At 30.8% G+C, this 21,898-nt stretch overlaps 2 protein-coding genes across 4 annotated transcripts in view; one reads left to right on the forward strand and one right to left on the reverse strand.

Moving 5' to 3' along the window:
* Positions 1–13,118, reverse strand: part of LOC122715428 (glycogen-binding subunit 76A) — a 74,091-nt gene extending 60,973 nt beyond the window's left edge. For all 3 annotated transcript variants that reach the window (XM_043937663.1, XM_043937672.1, XM_043937645.1), the window contains exon 1: positions 12,628–13,118. The gene's annotated coding sequence lies outside the window, so the exon portion shown is untranslated. The remainder of the gene's footprint in view (positions 1–12,627) is intronic.
* A 134-nt stretch (positions 13,119–13,252) lies between these two features.
* On the forward strand, positions 13,253–21,378 carry LOC122715491 (divergent protein kinase domain 1C). The gene is made up of 6 exons (XM_043937724.1): positions 13,253–13,571; positions 13,854–14,818; positions 14,952–15,122; positions 19,536–19,696; positions 20,090–20,777; positions 21,015–21,378. The coding sequence occupies exons 2-6, from the start codon at positions 14,648–14,650 to the stop codon at positions 21,243–21,245; spliced, it is 1,422 nt and encodes a 473-aa protein (XP_043793659.1). The 5' UTR covers positions 13,253–13,571; positions 13,854–14,647; the 3' UTR covers positions 21,246–21,378.
* The last annotated feature ends 520 nt before the right edge of the window (positions 21,379–21,898 follow it).

The raw sequence follows: 21,898 nt of genomic DNA on the forward strand, positions 1-21,898 counted from the left end.
AATTGGCGCAACTAGATGGGACGATTAATTACAGGGATTTTGCGCGTACCATCGACCGTCGATAATTGATCATGGGGGTGAGATTCATGGCGGTAGATATAAAATATCTAGAACCTGTATGTCGAGTGTCTGGTTGTCGCGATTTTTCATAGGCACGTGTATCCACCACGACTAAAATATTTATTCCGAGGCCGGTTTCGGTGAGAAGAAAACAGATTGGCCAAGAGATGGCCAACTGTCGAATAAATTTTTTTTTTTCTTATTCGATTGAAAGAGGGATAAATCGATCGATCGTTTTATTTCTCTTGATTTAATATCTCTTTATTTTTTTTTTTTTAACGATCACGAAATAATCTGCCACAAACGAATCGTAAATTTTATTACATAGTTCAATTTGTAACAGTGTGTATCATAAATTCGCGTTAAGAATAACACAGTTTCTATAAAAAAAAAGTTTTTAAAATAACTTTCCACCAACATTTCGAGATCATACGATCAAAGTGCGGTAAAAATAGTGCGCAAAGTAAGTGCACACTTTAAAACAAAAAAACATTTTTAACAACTCATCAACATGCATACAAAAAAAAAAATCAATTACAAATACTTAATTATATCTTCTAAATTGTTATTCTTCCCAAATCGAAGCATCCATTCCATCATCGCATTAAACTTAAATATAAGATACGTGATAAACTTATGTACATTTAAATGAGAAACTCCCCGATGTATAATAACCAATTTAAACGAGATAAATGAAACAGAAATGGAGATTAATGAAACAGAGATGGAGCATTAAGGCAGCTTCAATCTTACATATATAGCCCGGTATATTCCCAAGCATTCGATATAGCCTGATCAATATACGTACAACCGAGCCAATAAACACTTGACCCAATAAGAAACAAAAATTTCTCACGGACAATGAATAACTTTGTATTTATTCCATACGTATAAAATAACAGCTTAACCATACTCGCATGTCACGTGACAAAACTCTTCTTCGAATCCGAACGATCGATCTAAAATCGTTCGAATTATCGTATCATCGTCCTTTGTCGACTGAAAAAAAAAAAAAAAAAAAAAACTGGACCTCGATCGAGCGTAAAATGTCTGACCACCTCCCTCCCTCCCTCCCTCCCTCCCTCCCTCCTTGCCTCTCGCGCAGATATCTATTTCTGGAGGCGGCGTCGAAAGGTCGATCGTCACATTGCTACGTGCATCGACGCAATTCTAAGACGGAAAAGTTCGAGAGACGGAGAGGGAGGGAGGGAGGGAGGGAGAGAGAAAGAGAGAGGGGAAAAAAGAGAAAAAAATCGAGATCGAAAAATCGAGAAGAGGAAAACGTGTCGAGAGACGCGCGAGACGTTTTAAAATAAAATGGCGCGCGGTTGGAGAGCGGAGCGAAGCTATTATTGTTCACTCGTTTTTTTCGATGATAGCTTAAGGGATAATTAACCGTGGTTTCTGAATGAATATGAACGGCGATTAAAAGGCGTAATTGCTCCGGGTCACTAGGTACGCGGGTCAATTTGTCGAGGAACGATTAGAAAGTATCCTGCGATCGAGTTTTTTTTTTTGTTTTTGTTTGTTTTTATCTACGTTTACTTTCTTTTTTTCTTCACAACCAGTGAAGCTATGAAACTCGTTTCGCGTATGCGTTTAAAAAAAAAAAAGGAATCGAGGATGGAAGATTAGACGTGTAAAAAGAAAAAAAAAGTTGTTAAGTTGTTACATCAAGATAGTTGTTTCCAAGTTTTATCGTTATCGATTTTACAGATAAGTAAGTGGCTTGAAAATTGAAATTGTTTATTTAAATATTTTCACAATACATGAGCACGAACTTGTTTTACCATTACGTGCTTGCACGATCGTAAAAGAGATTATAAATCGAAGATTTTAAATGGTTAAGTCGTAGAGTTTGATATACGAAGGATTGTAAAATCAATTAAATCTTTGAAAAATATGTTTCGATCGTTATTTCGATGACATAATTGATTTGTCTTCTTGAGAAAATTAATTTACACTTCCACTCGTTATAATCGTCGATGAATAACAACACTTTGATAATTATAAAATAAAAAAAAAAAGAAAAAAGAACGTAAAATTATTTTTCTCAAAGTTTTTTTCTCTCTCCGTCCATTCAAGGGGACAACGTAAAACACTAGGGACACTAGAAAGCCATTGGGCGAGATTTTACGATCAAAGTGGCCGAGGAACGCAAGCCAGGATAGATAAACGAAATCTCGGTGTCGTTAAATCGTCCTTTCTTTTTCCACCGTTTTCTTTTTTCCTCTCTGAAGAAGAAGAAGAAGAAGAAGAAGATAGATCCACGTGGAGGAGAACGACCTCTTCCCGATGACCTTTCCACGGATGTTACGCGCGGAAAAAACGAGCGAAACTACCACTAGAGGAGAGGCCTGACTCTGGGAGGAGCTTGCGCCCCAGCCTCACTTTCAGGAACTAAAATCCACACGGATCGAACGCGGCGCGACCCTCTGGTTCAAGGTGACTTTCGCTGACGTAATCGCAGCCACTGAACGAAGAACGATGAGAATTATTATTGGGCGAGAAAAATGATGTTGGAACTTTTTTGAAAATAAAGGAAACGAGAAAAATGAAACTTGATATTTTTGAACAATTTTTTATTAGTTTTGAGATGTTACAAGCCGAGAGGGAGTTTATAAAAATAAATCAAAAATGTGAAAAATTTGTCGAAGCTTAATATCGAAACAATTTTTGATTACGAGAATATCTAACTAAGAGTGGTGAGATAAAAGTGAGTCGAAAATTTGAGAGGAAAATTTGTGGAAAATAAAGTTTACAGAATTCTCGAGTGAGGAGTGAGTAAAAAATGAAGTTTATAAAGTGATAAATTCTCGGATAAAAGCGAAAATGAAATATCCGAAACTATTTTTTTTGATCATTGAAGATCGATTATTGAAATTTTACGCGCGTGCATTTAAATAGAATCGTTAGATTGAACGTGTTTCTTCGCGCTTATTATTATACCTGTATTCATAAATGTCATAACTTGTCGCAATGTCGTGATGTTCTCACTGTTCCTATTACGTGTTTAACTGCCTTCTCAATTATTATTACGACGTAAAGAAATATATTCACTCACTATCACTCAAGTAGAAACAACTATAGATAATTGTATATCAAATTCGTCTTATTTCATATAAAAATTAATTACAAATTATTGAACGATTATTATATTCTTAATATTTCTTCTCTCTGTAAACTTAAAGATCACTGTAACAAAATAAAATAAAATAAACGAAATAAAACTTTCTTCCATAAAAAGCGGTTTCTCAAAAAGCGAAGAATCGTTCAAACACACCAATTTTCAAAATCGAGAAAGGGAAGGAAATGATTGGAGGAAATTTCCATCCTCGTCTCGAAGGTGAGAAAGATCGAGCAAATCGTCTCGTAATAGAAGGAATCGGGTAGCCGACAAATTGCACACGACCTATCCACGCCGTTCACGTGACGAATCGCGATCCAAAAGGTCGACGAATGGCCGACACGACGAAGTTCGAAGTCGAATCGAGGTCGCCGCCGCCACCACCGCGGACACGAGCGTGAACTCACGCAGGAGGTGAGAGGTCGAAGCGAGAAGCCCACCGCCGAGATCAAAGACTATCGCCTCGCTCCTTTCGTTTTTACCGGTTTTGTGTCGGGATTCCATAGGCGACCTTTACGTGATCGTAGGTCGTGGCAGGGCAAGATACGGGGAAATTTTGATTTTTATCGCGATACACCGCGATTATCGGGTATATAAAGTAATCGTAGATCGAGAAAGTTAAGAATAAAGTTTTGCCCGAAATATATAATTTATTATCGAATAAGTTAATCGAGTTAATTCTATTATTAGATCGAAACCACGTGAAATTTTTTTTTACCGATCGAAAGAGAAAAAATATATTTTCGAAACTATAATCTTCATTCGATCATGATACGAGGCTTTACTGACCTTTTCCCAACGAGATATTCCAATTGACATATTTTCATTTTTATGAAACTTTATGGTTTTACTGCGAAGAAATTCTTCGAATGCTGTGTGATTACAACTTCTCGGGTGTCGAAATATTTTATTTCTTTTAAAAATAAATGACGAAACGAAAGGTTTATAATGTATATAATATATAATCGATTGGTGGAAATATCTGGTGAGTACGGTGGACGAGTTGAGATTTCATATTTCGATTCGGTTAATTTTTGTAGAGCGTCGTCATACGGGAGAATAGGTCTATGTCTATTGATTTAAATGCGGATTGTTTCTTAATCAATTTCTCAGCAGTATTTTTTTAATCTGTTACGGCCTTCTTGTTTCAGAAAAGAATAACGAATTACTTCCTTTACAAACCACCACACGATCACCATAACCTCTTTTCGGTCGTAATACTGGTTTTGATATTTGTTTAAGATTTTCATTCAATGTCCAATCGTTAATGTCATTTCATTAATGTCCGGATCGTGTACGATTATGTATCGTGTACGTGCGGTTTCTCATCACGAGTTATAATTTTATTCAAAAATGAACTTCTATCGAGCTTTACGCGATAACTTACACTTCGAAACGCCATAACTTTTAATCTTCTGTCAGATGGCGTGGTATGTATTTTTCTAATTTTTTCACTTTATCCATTATGCCCAAATGTCTGAAAATTATCATTCGAGATTCGATAACTCTGTTTCCACTTTGGCTTTCAATTTATCTTTGTTCGATATGGATTTCGGTCGACTCGTTTTCAAGATTCTCATTTCTGAATTTTTGAAATCATCATCGAATCGTCTTCTTATCGATAGAATCTTCTCATCGAAAGCTAACCTAATATTTCGATATAATATTTCGACTGCACTGTGGCTCGACTCAAACTTGTATAGTAATAATATTCTAAATTCGTTTGTTTCTTAAAAAATAGTTAAATTAATAATTAAAAAAAATTATTACACAAAGGATATATATAAGAAGTCAAAATATGCTAAACAAAATAGGTTGTTATTCTAAAATTGGCAATTTCATGTGATTACAATCTAATAGTTGCTTTTTTAATTTTTTTTCAACATTTCAATGAGAATCGTGGTGAGGTGAGATTTAATCGATGTGCCTTAAGATAATATAAAAGTAAGATATAAAAGTATCGAAGAGTAAAGGTCGAGAACTGATCGCCTAGCCAGAGTTAGTTAACAGTGTGTTAAAACTATTTGAAAATAATTGTCATTAACATAGTATCCAATAACCGAGAGTATAAAACTCTCGAGAGTTGTTTTTTCCTAGGACACCGCGTTGAGAGTAATTATTCGAGAGTAAAAAGAGTAATTCTCCGCGTAATATCCATTAGTTGAATATAAAATTCTCAAGAGTTATTTTTCCCTAATAAATATTGCGTTGACTGGTAACTAATTATAGATAATAATTCTCACTAATAAAAAAATAACTTTCGAAAATTGCTCTCAGAGAATTTGAACGAACATTGAAAATAGTAATATCCATTAACAAGAAACAATTTTCTAGAACAACTCTCGAAAATCTTGGACCCTTAGATTCGTCAAAAATATAAAAAAAAACTTATACTAACGATTGGATCTCTAATGACAAGCTTCCTAACCTAAAATAACCTCTCGTTATGTAATTAATTCTCTTCACAACGAAGGGAAGATGAAACGTGAAATTCGTAAAAAAAGTTTTGTTAAAATCTAAAAAAAGAACGTGAAAAAGAACGGTTCATCATAATAAATTTGTGAGAATGTTTCGTATAAATAAATTTCGTGTTAACAATGTCGGCTAAGCTATCTTATCTGTGTTCGAACGGAAACTTACCAAGAAATTGGATATCATGTTGGTAAAAATGTAGTCACTAGTGGATACGTAATAAGCGGTGTGTGTCGCTTCTACGTGTGAAATTATTCTTTTTTACCTCTTGGCAAATTAACGATGCCAAGTTGCAAAGTGCACCGGCCATAACCATAATAACATTTTGTTTGAGAGACAGTATGATTTAATAAGTCTCTTGCGTGGAGTTAATTGGTTATTTGAAGAAACGTTTCGCGTTCGAAAGATCATAATTTCCGAGAAATAACGAATATCCATTTAATTACCTATCTTTAACAACTTTGTACATCTCGTAAAAAAGAAATTTTTCATTTAAACGTGTATACTTATATAAATAACACCTTCGAAATTAAAATTTTATACACTGTACGTGAAAATTATATATATAGTTTCTGAAAAATCACAAAATCGAATTGTCTCGTAAAAAAGAAATTTTTCATTTTTATTCGAATATTATACACTTATATAAATAACATCTAAATTAAAATTTTACACATTGTACGTGAAAATTGTATATAAATGGTTTCTAAAAAGTTTCAGAAAATCGAATATTGTTAATCGGTCTCATTTCTCTGTTTCGAAATCAATTTTATTACGAAATTCTTGTTAAAGAATTGAATGAATGGTCAGAGTGGGCTATGCCGGGACAATCACACGTTGAAGTAAATTAACCGCCTCGTCTACGGTTAAATATTGCAATTTTTAATAAACAATAAAAACTTGAAAAACGCGCGAAGAATCTTATACGACGGATTTATGGTGAAACGAATTATACTCTGGAAAATTCTTCGTTAATTCTTGATGATCGAGAAGGATCCGCGAAGAAACCAAGACTTCAAAACTTTGATCGAATGCACAGAGGGTGGTCCAAGATTCGTGGTACAAATTGAATGGAAGAGATTTTATATTTGATTCTAGATAAGAATTAGGTAAAATATATTTAATTAGATTCTATTATTTCTTTTTTTTTATATATATAAATAAATTTTATTGTTGTATCTTCACGTTTTGTAAGTCGATGTTAACCAACGAATATTTATTTTTCTAAAAGAAAAATTGTAAAGATGCAATTGTCAATCTTCTTGCATGCAATTAAGAATAATTATTGAAACTTTGAGTTTGGAAATTCGAATACGAGTGAAATTATTGTAAATAATTGAAAATAAGGAAGAATATATTTCTTTCGATTAAAAATTAATTTTAAGAAGAAAATGGAATTTAAGATACATAATTTTATTTCAAATTTTTCGCTTGTTTTCACGAATCGAATAATTACTTATCTATTCAATCGAGAATTAGCCAATTTCATTTGTATTTGAACGATTTTTTTTCAAATATATATATATAATTTTATTTTTTGGTTATTTATTATTGATAGAATAACGATCTACAGTTCGAGAATTAAATTAATTTCGCATTTGAAAAATCAAAAATCAAATTCAGATTTTTTTTTATTCAAAAACGAATGAAAGAATTGCATTTTACATATTTTTTGATTTTATTTCGAGAATAAACATGGAATCTCCACTTGTATCGTACGAATCTCGAACTAATATCCTGTTTATTCGACAAAGAGAATAACACGTACGTATATATCAGTGACGGAAATAGTTAAAAGTGAATAAGAACGAAAACATAAGGCTATCATAACTTACAATCAAATTCGATATGATTTCTATATTTACAAATAAACGTCGTCCCCCTTGTTGTAAAGTATCGTACAATAACGCCTATTCAAACCGACTGACTACTAGTATAATTTCAAACTCGTGTTGATGATAACTGTACCATATAACAACAGTGATATTATGTATATTATAATATATACACTCCCATTATATTATATATTTATCATATTACAATATAATAAATAGTATACATATTGAAGATTGAAAATAGATAGTAAAGAAAATTAAATTAAATCTTTGAATTATATATTATTCTATATCTATATTATTCTAATACACTAATCACAATTTAAAAATGTATACATAGATGTATACATGAATACATAGAATCGTGCACTATCCAATATTATTTAATTTTGTTTAAATTAACTGTTTATCTATTAAATATAAACCATAATAACAATGACATTATAATATATAAACTCCCATTGTATTATATTGTATACTTATCATATTACAATATAATAAATAGTATATATATTGAAAATTGGAAATCAGATAGTAAAGAAAATTAAATTAAATCTTTGAATTACTGTATTATTCTAATACATTAATCATAATTTAAAAATGTACAAAATAACTGTATATGAAAAATAATATTGTACATGATTCAAATTCCACAATGATTTCACATAATATACTGTTATTATCATAATATCTATTGATATGGAAAAAAAAAAAGAAATAACCTGAATGAATACTATTACAATATTATTTAATTTTGCTTAAATTAACTGTTTATCTATTAAATATAAACCATAACAACAATGATATTATAATATATAAATTCCCATTGTATTGTATACTTATCATATTACAATATAATAAATAGTATATATATTGAAGATTGAAAATCAGATAGTAAAGAAAATTAAATTAAATCTTTGAATTACTGTATTATTTTAATACACTAATCACAATTTAAAAATTTATAAAATAACTGTATATGAAAAATAATTTGTACTTGACTCCACTATGATTTTACATAATATACTGTTATTACATTATTATAATATCTATTGATGTGGAAAAAAAAAAAGAAACGAAAGAAAAAAGAAATGGATACATAGAATCGTGCACTATTCAGTATTATTTAACTTAAACGTTTGTCTATCAACTATATGAAACCGGTACAATTACACGAAACTGTACAAGAGTTGTGGAAAACAAGCGCGATATCGTTGAACCAAAAATGCAACATTATTTTCTAATTGATCTAGCAAGCGTGAACATCTGCGAGAAGCAGGGCAACTTTAGAAAAGTTAGAAAAATCCCGATTGCTAATCGGAGCAACCGAGAATAGCGATAACAATGCTATCTTCGTTTATTATTTAAACAATCATGGCGCGTATACATTGGAAGGAGCGACACGCGGTCGTTACATGCCGATAGTGATGGGTTTGAGCACATCGCGAGATAAGATTTGAACAGATTCATATTGACAGAGTTCAGATTCGAATCTTTTCTTTCAGAAATTTATATAATCAACAAATAAAATGTTAACTTTATAATATATTTTTCGAATTTCATTAATATTAATCTTCAATTTTTAGAAGAAAAAATTCTAATATAAATATATTAAAGATGATGTAAATTAGAAATTAAGAAATTTCGGAACAGATTTTAAAAAATTAGCATTTCTATATTATGTTTGATCAATTTTAGAAACGATGTGTTTTTTATTGCAACAAGTGTCATATTTTTGCAAAAATGAATTAAACTCGCAATTGATAAAATTGAGTTCTTTTTTTTTTTTTTTTAGAAAAGAAATTTGAAACAGCAGAGATTTTTGTTAATCAAAATTGAACGTGAATTTTTTCAACATATCTTTTCGCATCAAAATATAATTAACAATCATATAATTGCACAAATATAATTTTCTTAAGTTCATAATGTAAGAATTCAAAATCAAATCTCTCTCCATCTATCTAATATTTTTATATAATATCCAAGCATTGTAAGATTTTCAAAACTTATAATCGATTCTGAAGTTTAGAATCAATCTATCGAATACTTCATAAAAACGAGATATATCTTCGTTAAGTAATAATAATAATAATAATGATCGAATATTTTCCCTTTGGATTTGATTTATAAATACGTATTGAACTTGATCTCATCGCTAGGCGTTGCAACGCAATGAAGGAGCATCGAACGTTTTAATCGAATCGATAGAGAGGAAAAGCGAGGGAGAATTGTTGGATTGTACGAGCGCATTGATCGATTCTCCATTTCGCTCGCAAAACAAATCGACGTTTTCAACTCGTATTTTCAACTATCCCTAATTGGAATTAATTTCGTATTCGAAAATTGTGACGATACAAATATCTCTAATTAATTCGAATAAAAAAAATTTATTATTAATGAATATTCAATTAGTGATCGTAGAACCACAAGTTATAAGAACTAATGAACAAATTTTTATTCTCAATGATTGTAAAATAAAAAATATATATATATTTATAATTCATCATTTTGTGGATAAGCTTCGTAAAAAAAAAAAAAAAAAAAAGAAACAAAATTTACGAAGCAATTCCACTACGAAACTCGATTATTGAGAAATTGGCTTTAAAAGTTGAATGAGGATACGAGTGGCGATCAATTGAAACAACGGAAAACGTCGAATATTCTATAATTTGTTTTGATTCGCGAGGTATGACGTCACACCCGACCAATGTCGAATAAATTGAAGAGTGGATAAGAGGTTCGGCTCTCGTAGCGGAACAAGAACGCCACGTAACATTTCCTACTATCAGTTGCATTAATTTGCACGATATTTGAGAAAGCTCCTGTATCGAAACGCGATACGCGCGTTCACACTTGTAAGAGGGTTGTAACGCGATACGAATCTGCAGCAATCTATTAGATTTCTTTCGATTGCATTCGAAAGTGGATCAGAAGCAGAGGTATGCGCAGCTATATATATATATTTACGTATTTGAACCAGTTTTTTTTTTTTTTAATAAAGAAAGAAAACGAATCTGATAAAGTCAAAAAGTTTGAAAAAGTTTTCGTTCCAATTATTTTTCTTTCTTTTTTTTTTTTTTTGTTGGTGTAATAAATAATAATTTAAGAGAAATATATTTCGCGTAACTTTAATTGGGAAATTTTACGGATCGGTCCGTACGAATAACGATATTGATGATATTTTTTAAAGCGTAAATACGTAAATTTTATTCGATGCTCTCGACAAGTTCAACAATAATCGTCGACGATGCACCAGGAGGATAATTATTGCGTAACATATATAATAATACTCGCGAAAGTATACATAGATTTGATCACGAGCGTGTTTCTCGTGCTAACTATTTATAGTTCTTCCTCGGTAAAAACACAACGTGACATATTTTTCCGTTATATGTGGGACGGGAGAATTTTTTATTCGAGATGAATATTTTTGGAATATTTATTTGGGATTTTTTCTTTTTTAAATGGTCGATAAAGAAGATTTAAATACGGTGATTTATCGAATAAAATAAAGATAAAGGGATTCAATTCTATGGAATATTTGTCTCTAGAAATTGTCTCTGATGTAAATAAAAGAACGTTTAATGGAGGTTATAATTAATGAAAGGAAATATAAATAATATATGATAATGATTTTTTTCGTATTTTATAGCAGACATTTATTAGAAGAAGAAGAAGATAATGATCATGTTGTATTGGTTAAAAATGTAAAATTATTCGAATCCAATTATTGATTCATCAACAGAGACAATTTTGATATTGTCTAACACAATATGCAAAATCAATTATCAAAATAATTATAATTAGATGTAATAGAATAGATATAGGATATACTGGTAATTAGATTCCCCCTTTCAAGACAATTTAAGTAATCTAATTCGATCGTATGTCCAATAATAATGAAAACAGAAATATTTAACACAAGTTGCATCAACTAACTAAATGGCCAACTATGCCATTGGCATCGTAATAGTATAGTTTCGATCACAAAATTTCAAACACTTTTATATTTTGCATTTTATAATTTGCCGTGATAAGGAGAAATAATTGATAAAAATCGAATCGAAAGTTGAAACGTTAAACTATGGAAAAATTCCAAATCCGATTCTTACTCCACTATTGCCACTATTTTATCTCGAATTTTCCTATAAACAAGTAGGAATTGAACGAATATGATTAAATAATTCTCGAGAAGATCATATCTTGCATGGAAATTGAGTAATCTAATGATAAATTAAGAAATTGTAATAAATTCTGTTTATAAATATTTTTACGTGTGAAATCAAACAATCAATAAACTAATAGTTAGTAAAAATTATTGTTGCTTGTCTTGTTGTTAAACTTTATACAGTTATCCAAACAAATTTATTACCATCACTTATTATTATCATTCTTATTATTAATCCACTATTAATCATTAATCTGAAATTTAAAATTTAATATCGATTTCTAAATTATCAAGAATTTATTATTATTTATTATATTCGTAACACGTAAAACGTCTCTAATAATATTAACCGTGCAAGAAAGCTCTATAATAAATTACAGTTTATTCTACAAAGATCTTTATCTGAGGGGTTGGCTGCTCAAAGGGAAAGCACTCGAGTGATCTCAACATTCACGTGATTTCACAATAATTTTACAGCGACTTCATTCAAAAAGCAATTTTTTTCAATACTCGATCAATTGTAATTAATTTTTTTAAAATTCTATCCTATATTAATTGTAACTCTGTCTCTCTCTTTCTCTCTCTCTCTCTTCATTCGTTACAATCGACTGTTAATTTCCTTCCCCTTCTCTCCCCTCCAAAAAAAGCAAAAATAATAATAGCCTGCAAAATGCACACCACACATCCTTGACCTTTAACAAAGATCAAGAATCGCGATTTTAAAGCGGTTTTTTTTTAAACCATTTTTTAATTCCATTTCTAAAATTAGCAAATCTCACTCCGATTTCACTGATTTCTCAACACTTTGAATTTCACACCGAGAGTTTATCATTGAGAATTTTACTCCTGTGATTTCGCATGGGAGCGGCCAACCCCTCGCCACCACCCCTGTCGCGCAGGTGGTTCAAAGTAAACAAGGAAGAAGCGTGGAAGCGAACGCGTGTTGGTGGAAACGCGCCACTCACCGACTTTCCGCCAGCCGATCCTTTCGCCGATGCCCCTTCCAGAGGGCCGATCACCGTAATACACTCGCGAAAACACGGCACGATTCTATTGCGCACTACCGGTACGTACCGGCGGAAACGGCCGATCTTTGCCGAAACACCGAATCACACTTTTTTCCCCTTCCTTCGCAGGATCACAGTATCGTCCTTTGGCCGCGGGAAAGGAAAGAGAGGGGCGAGAGGTTAGGCGGGAAGGATGGATTCGCGGGACAGGCGAAGAGAATGGACGAAGCGAGATAGTGGACGAAGATGCGAGAAACGATCCACGCGCGTGACCGTGCGTGCGTCCGGCGTAAAAATGAGGAGGACGGGCGTCGCACAGCACGACCGTTGGTACAAGGGCGTCGAAGGTCGCAGCTGCGCGCCGAGGCGGCATGCAGGTGCGTCCCTCTTTCGCGATACAAGCGCGCGATTTGGAAACGCGATGCTACGCCAATCGTTCGGGCCGAAGATGCCGCCCGTGTCAAACGCCGCGACCGCCAAGCGATTCGAAGGGAGGGGATAGGTATAGGTATAGGGAATCCGCATGTAAAAGCGGTCGAAGCGACAAGCGTCGGTAGGTTAGGCGATAGTTTGGCTTGGAGATGGATCGAAACGTGATCTTTCTTAGATTGTGTAATGTCGATTGTGAATCGGGATGCGAAACGGGAATCGATATGGATATATTGAGCGATTGTGATTGTTACAAGAGGAGATATCTGTAACCGTTTTCAATCCTAACTAAATTCGTGTATAGATAAATAATATTGAAAACATTGTTTTCTGGGTAATAAATTGTGCAAATGAAAATGATTATGACGATAAATCTGGAAGATCACGACCACTAGAAAATGAGGAATTTTATAAGAATTGTTAAATATCTTTTTAATATTTCATGCATTATGAATAGCTAAAATGAAGAATATGTATGTATATATGTGTATACATATTTGTTTCATAAAATTTATTCAAATATTTGTCAACAAATATATTAGCAAATTAATTAAAATTTTTTTTTTATTATTAATTTGATGATATTTACTCATGTATTTGATAAATAGAAATAAATGAATAAAATGAAGAATTTTATGTATTTTTTCTAAAATTTGCATGGGAAAGAAATTTATCAAAAATTCATTCATTGTATTATTGATCATAAGATTTCAGTTTTTGTTATTTCTAATTGTAAGTACGTACGTATCTCGTAGCATGAGAAAGGAGGCAGCACTAGATGGACTCCAATTAAAAGCTTCCCCGGTTCATTTGAAACAAGCTATACTATGATACAGCTACTATATAATACACAATGATGATGAAGAAGCAAAAAATAAAACATCCAGCAAATATAAATGTAGAACAGTTGGAGATAGAACGTCGTGCGCGAATGTAAAATATTTTTCAAGTTAATCTTTAAATGCAATTTAAATGACTTTTAATTTAAAATAATGCGAGCATTTCTTTAGTGTAATTTAATTCTATTCGATGAAGATATATCGATTCCTAAAAATGTGACGAGTGTGTTTAATATGAAAAGATGATTCTACTTGAAAACTATTTTCTAAATAAACAATTCCGAAATCGCGAATAATAATATAGAATCGCTAGGAATCTTTCAATTTCATATAAAAAAAACGATAAATCGAATACAATTTTAATTAATTTTGCTAAATTTTTCAATCTGAAAATATATTTGTGTAGTAAAACATTTTCGATGTGTATCGGAAATTAAGACACAATCAACGATATTAAATTCATAATAATATATAATATGATATAATATATAATAATTATATCAAACGCATCAAAAATAATCTCTATTTTCTCTTTATTCAATACATATTAGATTATCGTTTGTACGAAAAAATTGTCCGCGTAACGTTTAAATGATAATCGAGCGAAATTCGAATTTTTCTGTGAACTGGTCTAAATACATACTTACGAGCCTGCGCAATACTCATTGTCGAAAAATTCGCCACGAGAGGCGCGGCGTCGCGACGCTCGCATGTGCCGCAGATTATGCCGCATTGCCACAAGCGTACGGCACCGGTCGGTCGACGATCGTGTCGTCGAGAAAAAGGTCGAAAAAAATCAACGTAATGAACCGAACGCGACCAGGTTAAACGCGAAATGTTCTCATGATGCGCCGTCGCGGACGTCGTCGACGATACAATTGGTGAGAAACAAATATATCGAACGACAATAACGACGAAGAATATTTCAAAAGAGTTGAAAAAAACAAAAAAAAGAAAACAAAAGGATCACGTTCTCGTCTCAATAAATAATAAATAATTATCGACCTACCTAAGATAGAAGTAGCCTTCGGGATCATGAATATCCGACGGCTCCCTGGTTTCATGTACCACTACAAGGTGATCACTCTGCTCCTCTTCACGACCATGCTTTTTGTCATCTATCTACTCCTTCACTGGGGTATTATGTGCACGAATCTCGAGGCCTGGCGACACGTATCCAACGTGGTGAGTGAAAAAGAGAATACTCGAATCACTGTCAGTCACAGAGTACACGCAGCGCGTACAGGCGCGTATACACAGGTCGCGCTAGGATCACACTTCAGGAGGTACGCTCTCGAAGGGGTGAAAATCGAGAAAGAGGGTAGAGAGAAAGGGACAGGGAACGAAGAGACGCACGCGCCCTCACGGCGTGTACGAAATTGACTGATTCTATGCCAGGATGCAATTTCACGTGTATACCTAAATACGAAACTCGGATAGAAACTATTTAGTTCATTACGTTCATCTTTAACCTCCTGAGTTCACGTTGTCATTTGTTTTCTAACCGTTATGGACTTCTCTTTAATGCTTATTAGATACAACCAATCAAATGTTTGAAATTTAGTGATCATCGGTTAAGTAGAGGGGGAAATGTTCTCGTCTCTACAAATCAGAGTTTCGTTTATTTACATTTCAGTTAATACATCCATTCTATGTGTACCTTATTAACTAAATAGAAAAATAGATTTTCCATTAATAGATTGTTTCAAGAAAATTCTTTTTGGACTTTTTGCGTTAATAGTGATAAATGATGAAAATTAATTGTGAAATCTTTCTTTTTTTTTTTTTTTAAGTTTTTGTGAGAAATGATTGGGATTGTATATGGTTATGAAGAGAATAGTGCATTCTATTTATTTTTTATAGAAATTAAAAATCGTAAACAAAGATATATTTCATTATTTTTGAATATGAATATTAAAAATATCTCTTTATATTCACATCGCAATCATAAAATATTATTTTTTAAAATTATAAAAGATTCCTTTATAATTTATACAATTCTTCGTATGGCTGTTAAAGATATTAGAAATATTCACTTAAATGCAATTTAAAAGATTTTCCAGTTATGTAGATTTTCATTGTAGATTAACATCATGTAACTACAATTTTTTGTCTTCCATGGAAACTAGATTTATACGAATAATAATCGTTAATTCATCGAATCATGTTCATCGTTTATCTTTTAATAATATCAATATTCTTAAAAAATAAATAATTTTGACTGAGAATAACTTATACGTCTGTTACAATCGCTTAACTTTCTATGATCGATAAGTAGATTAATATTCTTGTGCTATAGAAAAAATTCATCGAATGTAGTTATAAATTCAATTTATCGACACTGGTTGCATCGGTGTGACGAAGCATCGAATACCAACTTAGTGTCACTACTCATTACATTCATGCCAGCATTATCATGTTGGAATATTAAGAACAAAACTGTTTATATAATACATTATCTAACTCGAGGTCATAAAAAAAATGTTTTTAAATACCTCCCGTTAAATTATCACTAGTGTTTTTTTTTTAATAATATTTAATATATATAAAAATATAAAATAAATTAATTGTTTACTATTAGATAATTTAGCACCAAGATATTTGTTAATGGTGTTTTATAATGATAATCAATGATATGTATATAGTATATATATATTATATATGTATTCAAACAAATATCATTCAAAATATTTTATATAAATTATTTATATTTATAAAATTTTCTTATCTTGATATTTTGAGACTATACTATAAATATAATATATAAAATATATAACATTTAAATAGAATATTAATAATTATAAAAAATATATATATTCCAGATATCAATTTTTTTTAATCAAATGTTTTTTTCATTTAACTATCAACATAACATAAATTTTATATATCATGAATTATGAATTTTATATCTTCTATCGAGATAAAATTTATTCTTAAACTTGATGTTTATGAAATTTTTTTTATGATCTTGAATTCCAAATAATTTAAAATATAGATAATACAAAACAAACTTTTCTGTTACTTTATATTGTCCCTTAAATTTCCATCGCAGTTTTCAAATTGTGGATGTGTTGGAAAACACATACAAAAAAAACGTAAGATCTCGGCTTCGCTCGATAATAAAGAATGGCCCAGTTAAAAAGCGATGGCTTTCGAAAAAGCACAATCCGATACAATCCGTTACGATACATAAAGACGCGTGACACGCTTGTTATGGGGGCCGCTTCTAGAAATTCTCTCATCATGGCGCTCACGTCGACTAAAAATATCGTCTGCATAGTCAACGTACAGGATTCAAACTTGTATTGTATGCACGTGAAACGAGTTACGTGTACGAATACATGTAGTTGTATATAACCAAGCATCGCCCACACAGTGAGAGAATAATTCACTTTTATTACTCTCATTCCGGCCGATGTTCGAACATTCACGGATCAAACATAAAAATTCAAGCAAAAGAAATCAAATACCTATCTACGAAATTCCTATTCTTGTGATTAAAATATATATTTATTTTTCTGTTTATTTAGGTTTTTATTTATTTAGTTTTTGAAAATAAAAAACAAAACAAAATAAAGGCAAAATTCTCTTTTAATATTTGTAATTTTTAATAATGGAAAAAAAATTACTAGTAAAATTTAAACTATTAAAATCTGAATTCGATTAACAATTTTTTAGCAATATCACAAATTTGTTTTTTTTTTGTATTACATTGAAGGTTCATTTCCTTTGCTTGCTGAAGCTTCATAAGTGGTGATTCCGTAATTCGTTTTATAACTTTCTACTTCTACCCTCTTTTTTTTTTCTTTCTCTTTTTTTCGCCTTGCTCAAGTATTCATACTTGTGATTCTGGGACAATGATAAAGATTATTTCTTTTTTCATAAATTTTGAATACTCTATGAATATTCTGGATGAAAAATACATACATTGCAGAAACATCAAATGAAAGAATTCATATAATAATATAAAATTCATAAATATAAATTTAAAATATTTAATATATATATATATATATGATAAGTCATATATATATATATATATATATATATGATACAACAGTCAAAATATGAGTTTTTATTTATTGAATTTAATAAAAATTTTATAATTGAATTAGTCTTTTCTTAAAAAGAATTGAACAATTTTATCAAATAACATATTTTGCACTTTAATTAAATGCTTGCGACACACATTACATAATTGATCATAATAGGATTTGTTTAGTATTAAGTATTAAGATATTAGATTAGATAATATTAAGATAAATTATGCTATTGTTAATATTAAGATAAATTATGTTATAAACAGTTTCTAAGTGAATGGTTGAAGGAAAAAACTAACCCATTATTCGGCCAAAGTTTCGCAATATTTCTTTATTCTGTTTATGGTAATCTCTTAAACAATGTATCTTCTCTCTCACAATAATTTTACTTCATTCCAGAACGACTTTTAGAAGAAAATAACATAACGAGGAACATAACATGTTTCGTAGGTGTAGATCATACACTACCAATCAAAAATTTGAAATCTTTTTTCCAGTTATATATTTACATTGAACCTTTTGTCAATTTTATTATTAGTAAGTATAATTAACACTATAGATATCAATAATAATTTCATTTATATCGATAGATCCTTCATGAAAAAATTTTTCGACACAATAAAATTCTAACCTAACTCTTGTTTCGATTCTTGAAATCTTGGATTATGTTAGTGATTCAAAACTTTTGACTGATAGTGTACTCTCGCCGGAATCTGTTTTCTCAAGTTCGCAATAAACGTAAGAAAACAAACTTATATGATACTTAAACCTAACCTATACACTTTTCGCAAACGGAATATCCCTTAAACCGTGACTTTTACATGCGAACGGAGATCGCTCGAGCGATTCAAATACCATTGTCGTCATCGACGTCCAAGTAATCTTGAATGAAACTTGATTTCATTGAGGAAATTGCACAAAGAAACGATTCATATTTACGATTTTATATTTTCCTTTGGATAAACGAATTTTCTAAAGCAATAAATTATTATTATATTTTATTATTATTTATTTTAAAATATCTATATATTCATAATAAATAATATAAGAAAAAAATATTATATATATACAAATCACAGACGTTTCAAAACAAGAAAAAGTAAAATTATATTGCTTTAAAGAAAGTAGTTTATATATGTGTTCTTGCCATCTTGTTTGTATTAAACTGTTATATGTTAAACGGGATGATAAACTATGAGTGAATATAATGCAAAAAATAAATGTATAATAAATAATGTTTTAAAGGAAGTAACTGGCGAAATCTGATTTGCGAAAAATTTCCTCAATCATAAAATTGGTTTAAAAAAATTCCCTGTTTCAGTTCGATGTTTTACCGAGTTTTTGACATAACCCTTTTGTCATAAGAATGCTCGTAAAAATATTGTAAATGAAAAATATGTAAAAAGGAGAATAATATAGTAACGAGATCGTATTGTGAAAAAATTTTTAAATTTTAAAAAAATGAAATATAGTGATTCGACGATAATTTGATTATACTTGAAAGAATTTTTACAATGCGAATTATTCTTACGGTATCTGATCATTATTCTCATTTCAGTGCAGCACGCACAAAAAAGGAGCTGCAATAGGAATTCTCTGCGATCCACTATGTGCGGAAAGAAGGATTCACTCGCTTGCCTGCGAAACACTACACGCGGGCAAAGAAGCAGTCTTCTCGGCTCACTGGGAGACAACTCGACTTGTGTTCAAGGCTTCAAGGTTCATTTTTCTTTCTTTCATGATATATATCACATGAAGTGTTTTCCAACTTTTTTCAAAAAAAACCTTTTTTGTGATATTATTTGTGATCTCCTTTCCTTCTGTATAAGAAAAATTTAAAAAATTAATTAATTTTTTATTGCTATTAAATATAACTGTTTTTGAATCAATTATCAAGAAAATCATCTTGATTTATGTTATATAAATTCAAAAAAAATTATAAATTAAAAATGATGGCTGCATTCTAAAATTTTTTATTATCAAAATGTTTATCAAAATTCTAAAAATATTTTAAAAATTAAAGTTATTTTTAAAATTAAAATTAAAGTTATACGCCAATTTATCATATATAAATAACGGAAATGTACACGATATACATGATTGCAATTTCAGAACGAAAGCCCCATCGGAGCAGTTCGAATCGTTGTTTTGGACGGACACGAGCGGAACGAGGCACTTCCCGTCCGAGACGGACTTCAACACCATGATCAAAGATCTGGTCGTTAGCAAGCTGAACGTGACGCTGTCTCAGCATCAATTAGAGAGGCTAGCGCGACTTCGTACGCATCGTGTTGAAACCGAGCCCAGAAGGCGACAGCTTGAGATGGAAAATCTGTGGCCGCTGTTACAGGAAAACGAGTATCTGATGAGCATTCTGTACGAAGACAGGGACATTTTTCCACAGTTGATTGGCACATGCGGGACATTCTACGCGGTTGAATACGTACGACCTATAGAAACACCCACGACAGTTCTCGCGCTCTCCGATTCGAAACCGGAATGGGCGAAACGATTGAAGCTGGCCGTGATGATACTAGACCTGCTCGAAGAACTCGACACCAACTTTCCCGAACCGATACATCTGTGCGATGTGAAGATAAACCATTTCGGTTTGCCCTTAGGCGGGCAGAAACTCAAGTTCCTCGATCTGGACGCGGTATTTCCTAAAACGATTATCAGCCGTATCACTGCGGACAGCAAAAGCTGTGAAAAACACGAGGACTGTGATTATTTTGATTGCAGGTCTTTCTGCTCGAAAAAGAAACGATGCGAGTCACCGGTTGCCAACAATAATTTACAAGTAATTAATAATTATAGTTTGATTAATGAATTAGTTAATTAAGTTAATCTGAAAAAATTCTGTTGTTCAGTTTATTTCAGAATTCTCAAATTACAAATAATTGAAATATACATATATATAGTTAAAACATATTTTATTAACACATATATATTTTATAAATTAAATATAACTTATAAAAATAATAAAATTAATATCGGAAAAGTTAATTGTTATTGCTAAATGGTTATTCAATTTCAGATTATATGCGAGAAAATATTTCTCGGTTGGACTCTCTCAGGGACTCTTATAATTCCTGGACTATTAATGTCAGAGCATACCACCAGCTCACTGGCGGTTCTTTTGCGACAATGTGCGAATCCAGCTGGTGACATCGAGCATTTACCACGTGCTGCAGTACCAGACAATCTCAAAACACGATTATATAATATGCTACATGAAATGGAACAGGAAGTTGCTGCTTCCGTTTAGAAACGTTTTAATTCAAACACTAAAAATTTAAAAAATATTAAAGATCTTGGTTTTTATGAACAGATATACATACATATTTTCAAAAGTATTGAATTAAAATAATAAAAGGTGTTGCAAGAATTAATTTATTGTAATGAAAAAAATTTATTAAAAAAAAATACTAACAATTGAAAATATGAAAATAAAAATAAAAATAGGAAAATTATAATCAATGAAATTTTCTTGAAAAATTTGATTTAATAAGACAATTAAATTACCAATATTATTGAAATTTTTCAAGAAATTCATATGATTAACATTTTTTTAAAAAATATAATATGTGAAATTATCTTCGAAATATATATATTTTTAGAATTTATTGGCCTTCTAAAATCCTAATAATAATAATAAATTTAATTTTTTGAAAAATATAAAACTTATCAATAGAATGCGGATATATGTATATGTATTTATGGGAAATTTAAAGATGCAAAAGAATATTTGTAATATATGTAATATACAAAAATGGAAAAAATATCCAAAGTAAAATATTTATCGTAATAAATACAAATTTTTTTCAGGTTTCATTTTTCCATTTATTTATAAAAAATGAAAATATAATAAAACTGAATTTAAATTAATATTAATAATAAAATATCCGCAATCTATTAATT

Source organism: Apis laboriosa, unplaced genomic scaffold, assembly GCF_014066325.1.
Source record: "Apis laboriosa isolate Shangri-la unplaced genomic scaffold, ASM1406632v1 scaffold112_cov148, whole genome shotgun sequence".
NCBI lineage: Eukaryota > Metazoa > Arthropoda > Insecta > Hymenoptera > Apidae > Apis > Apis laboriosa.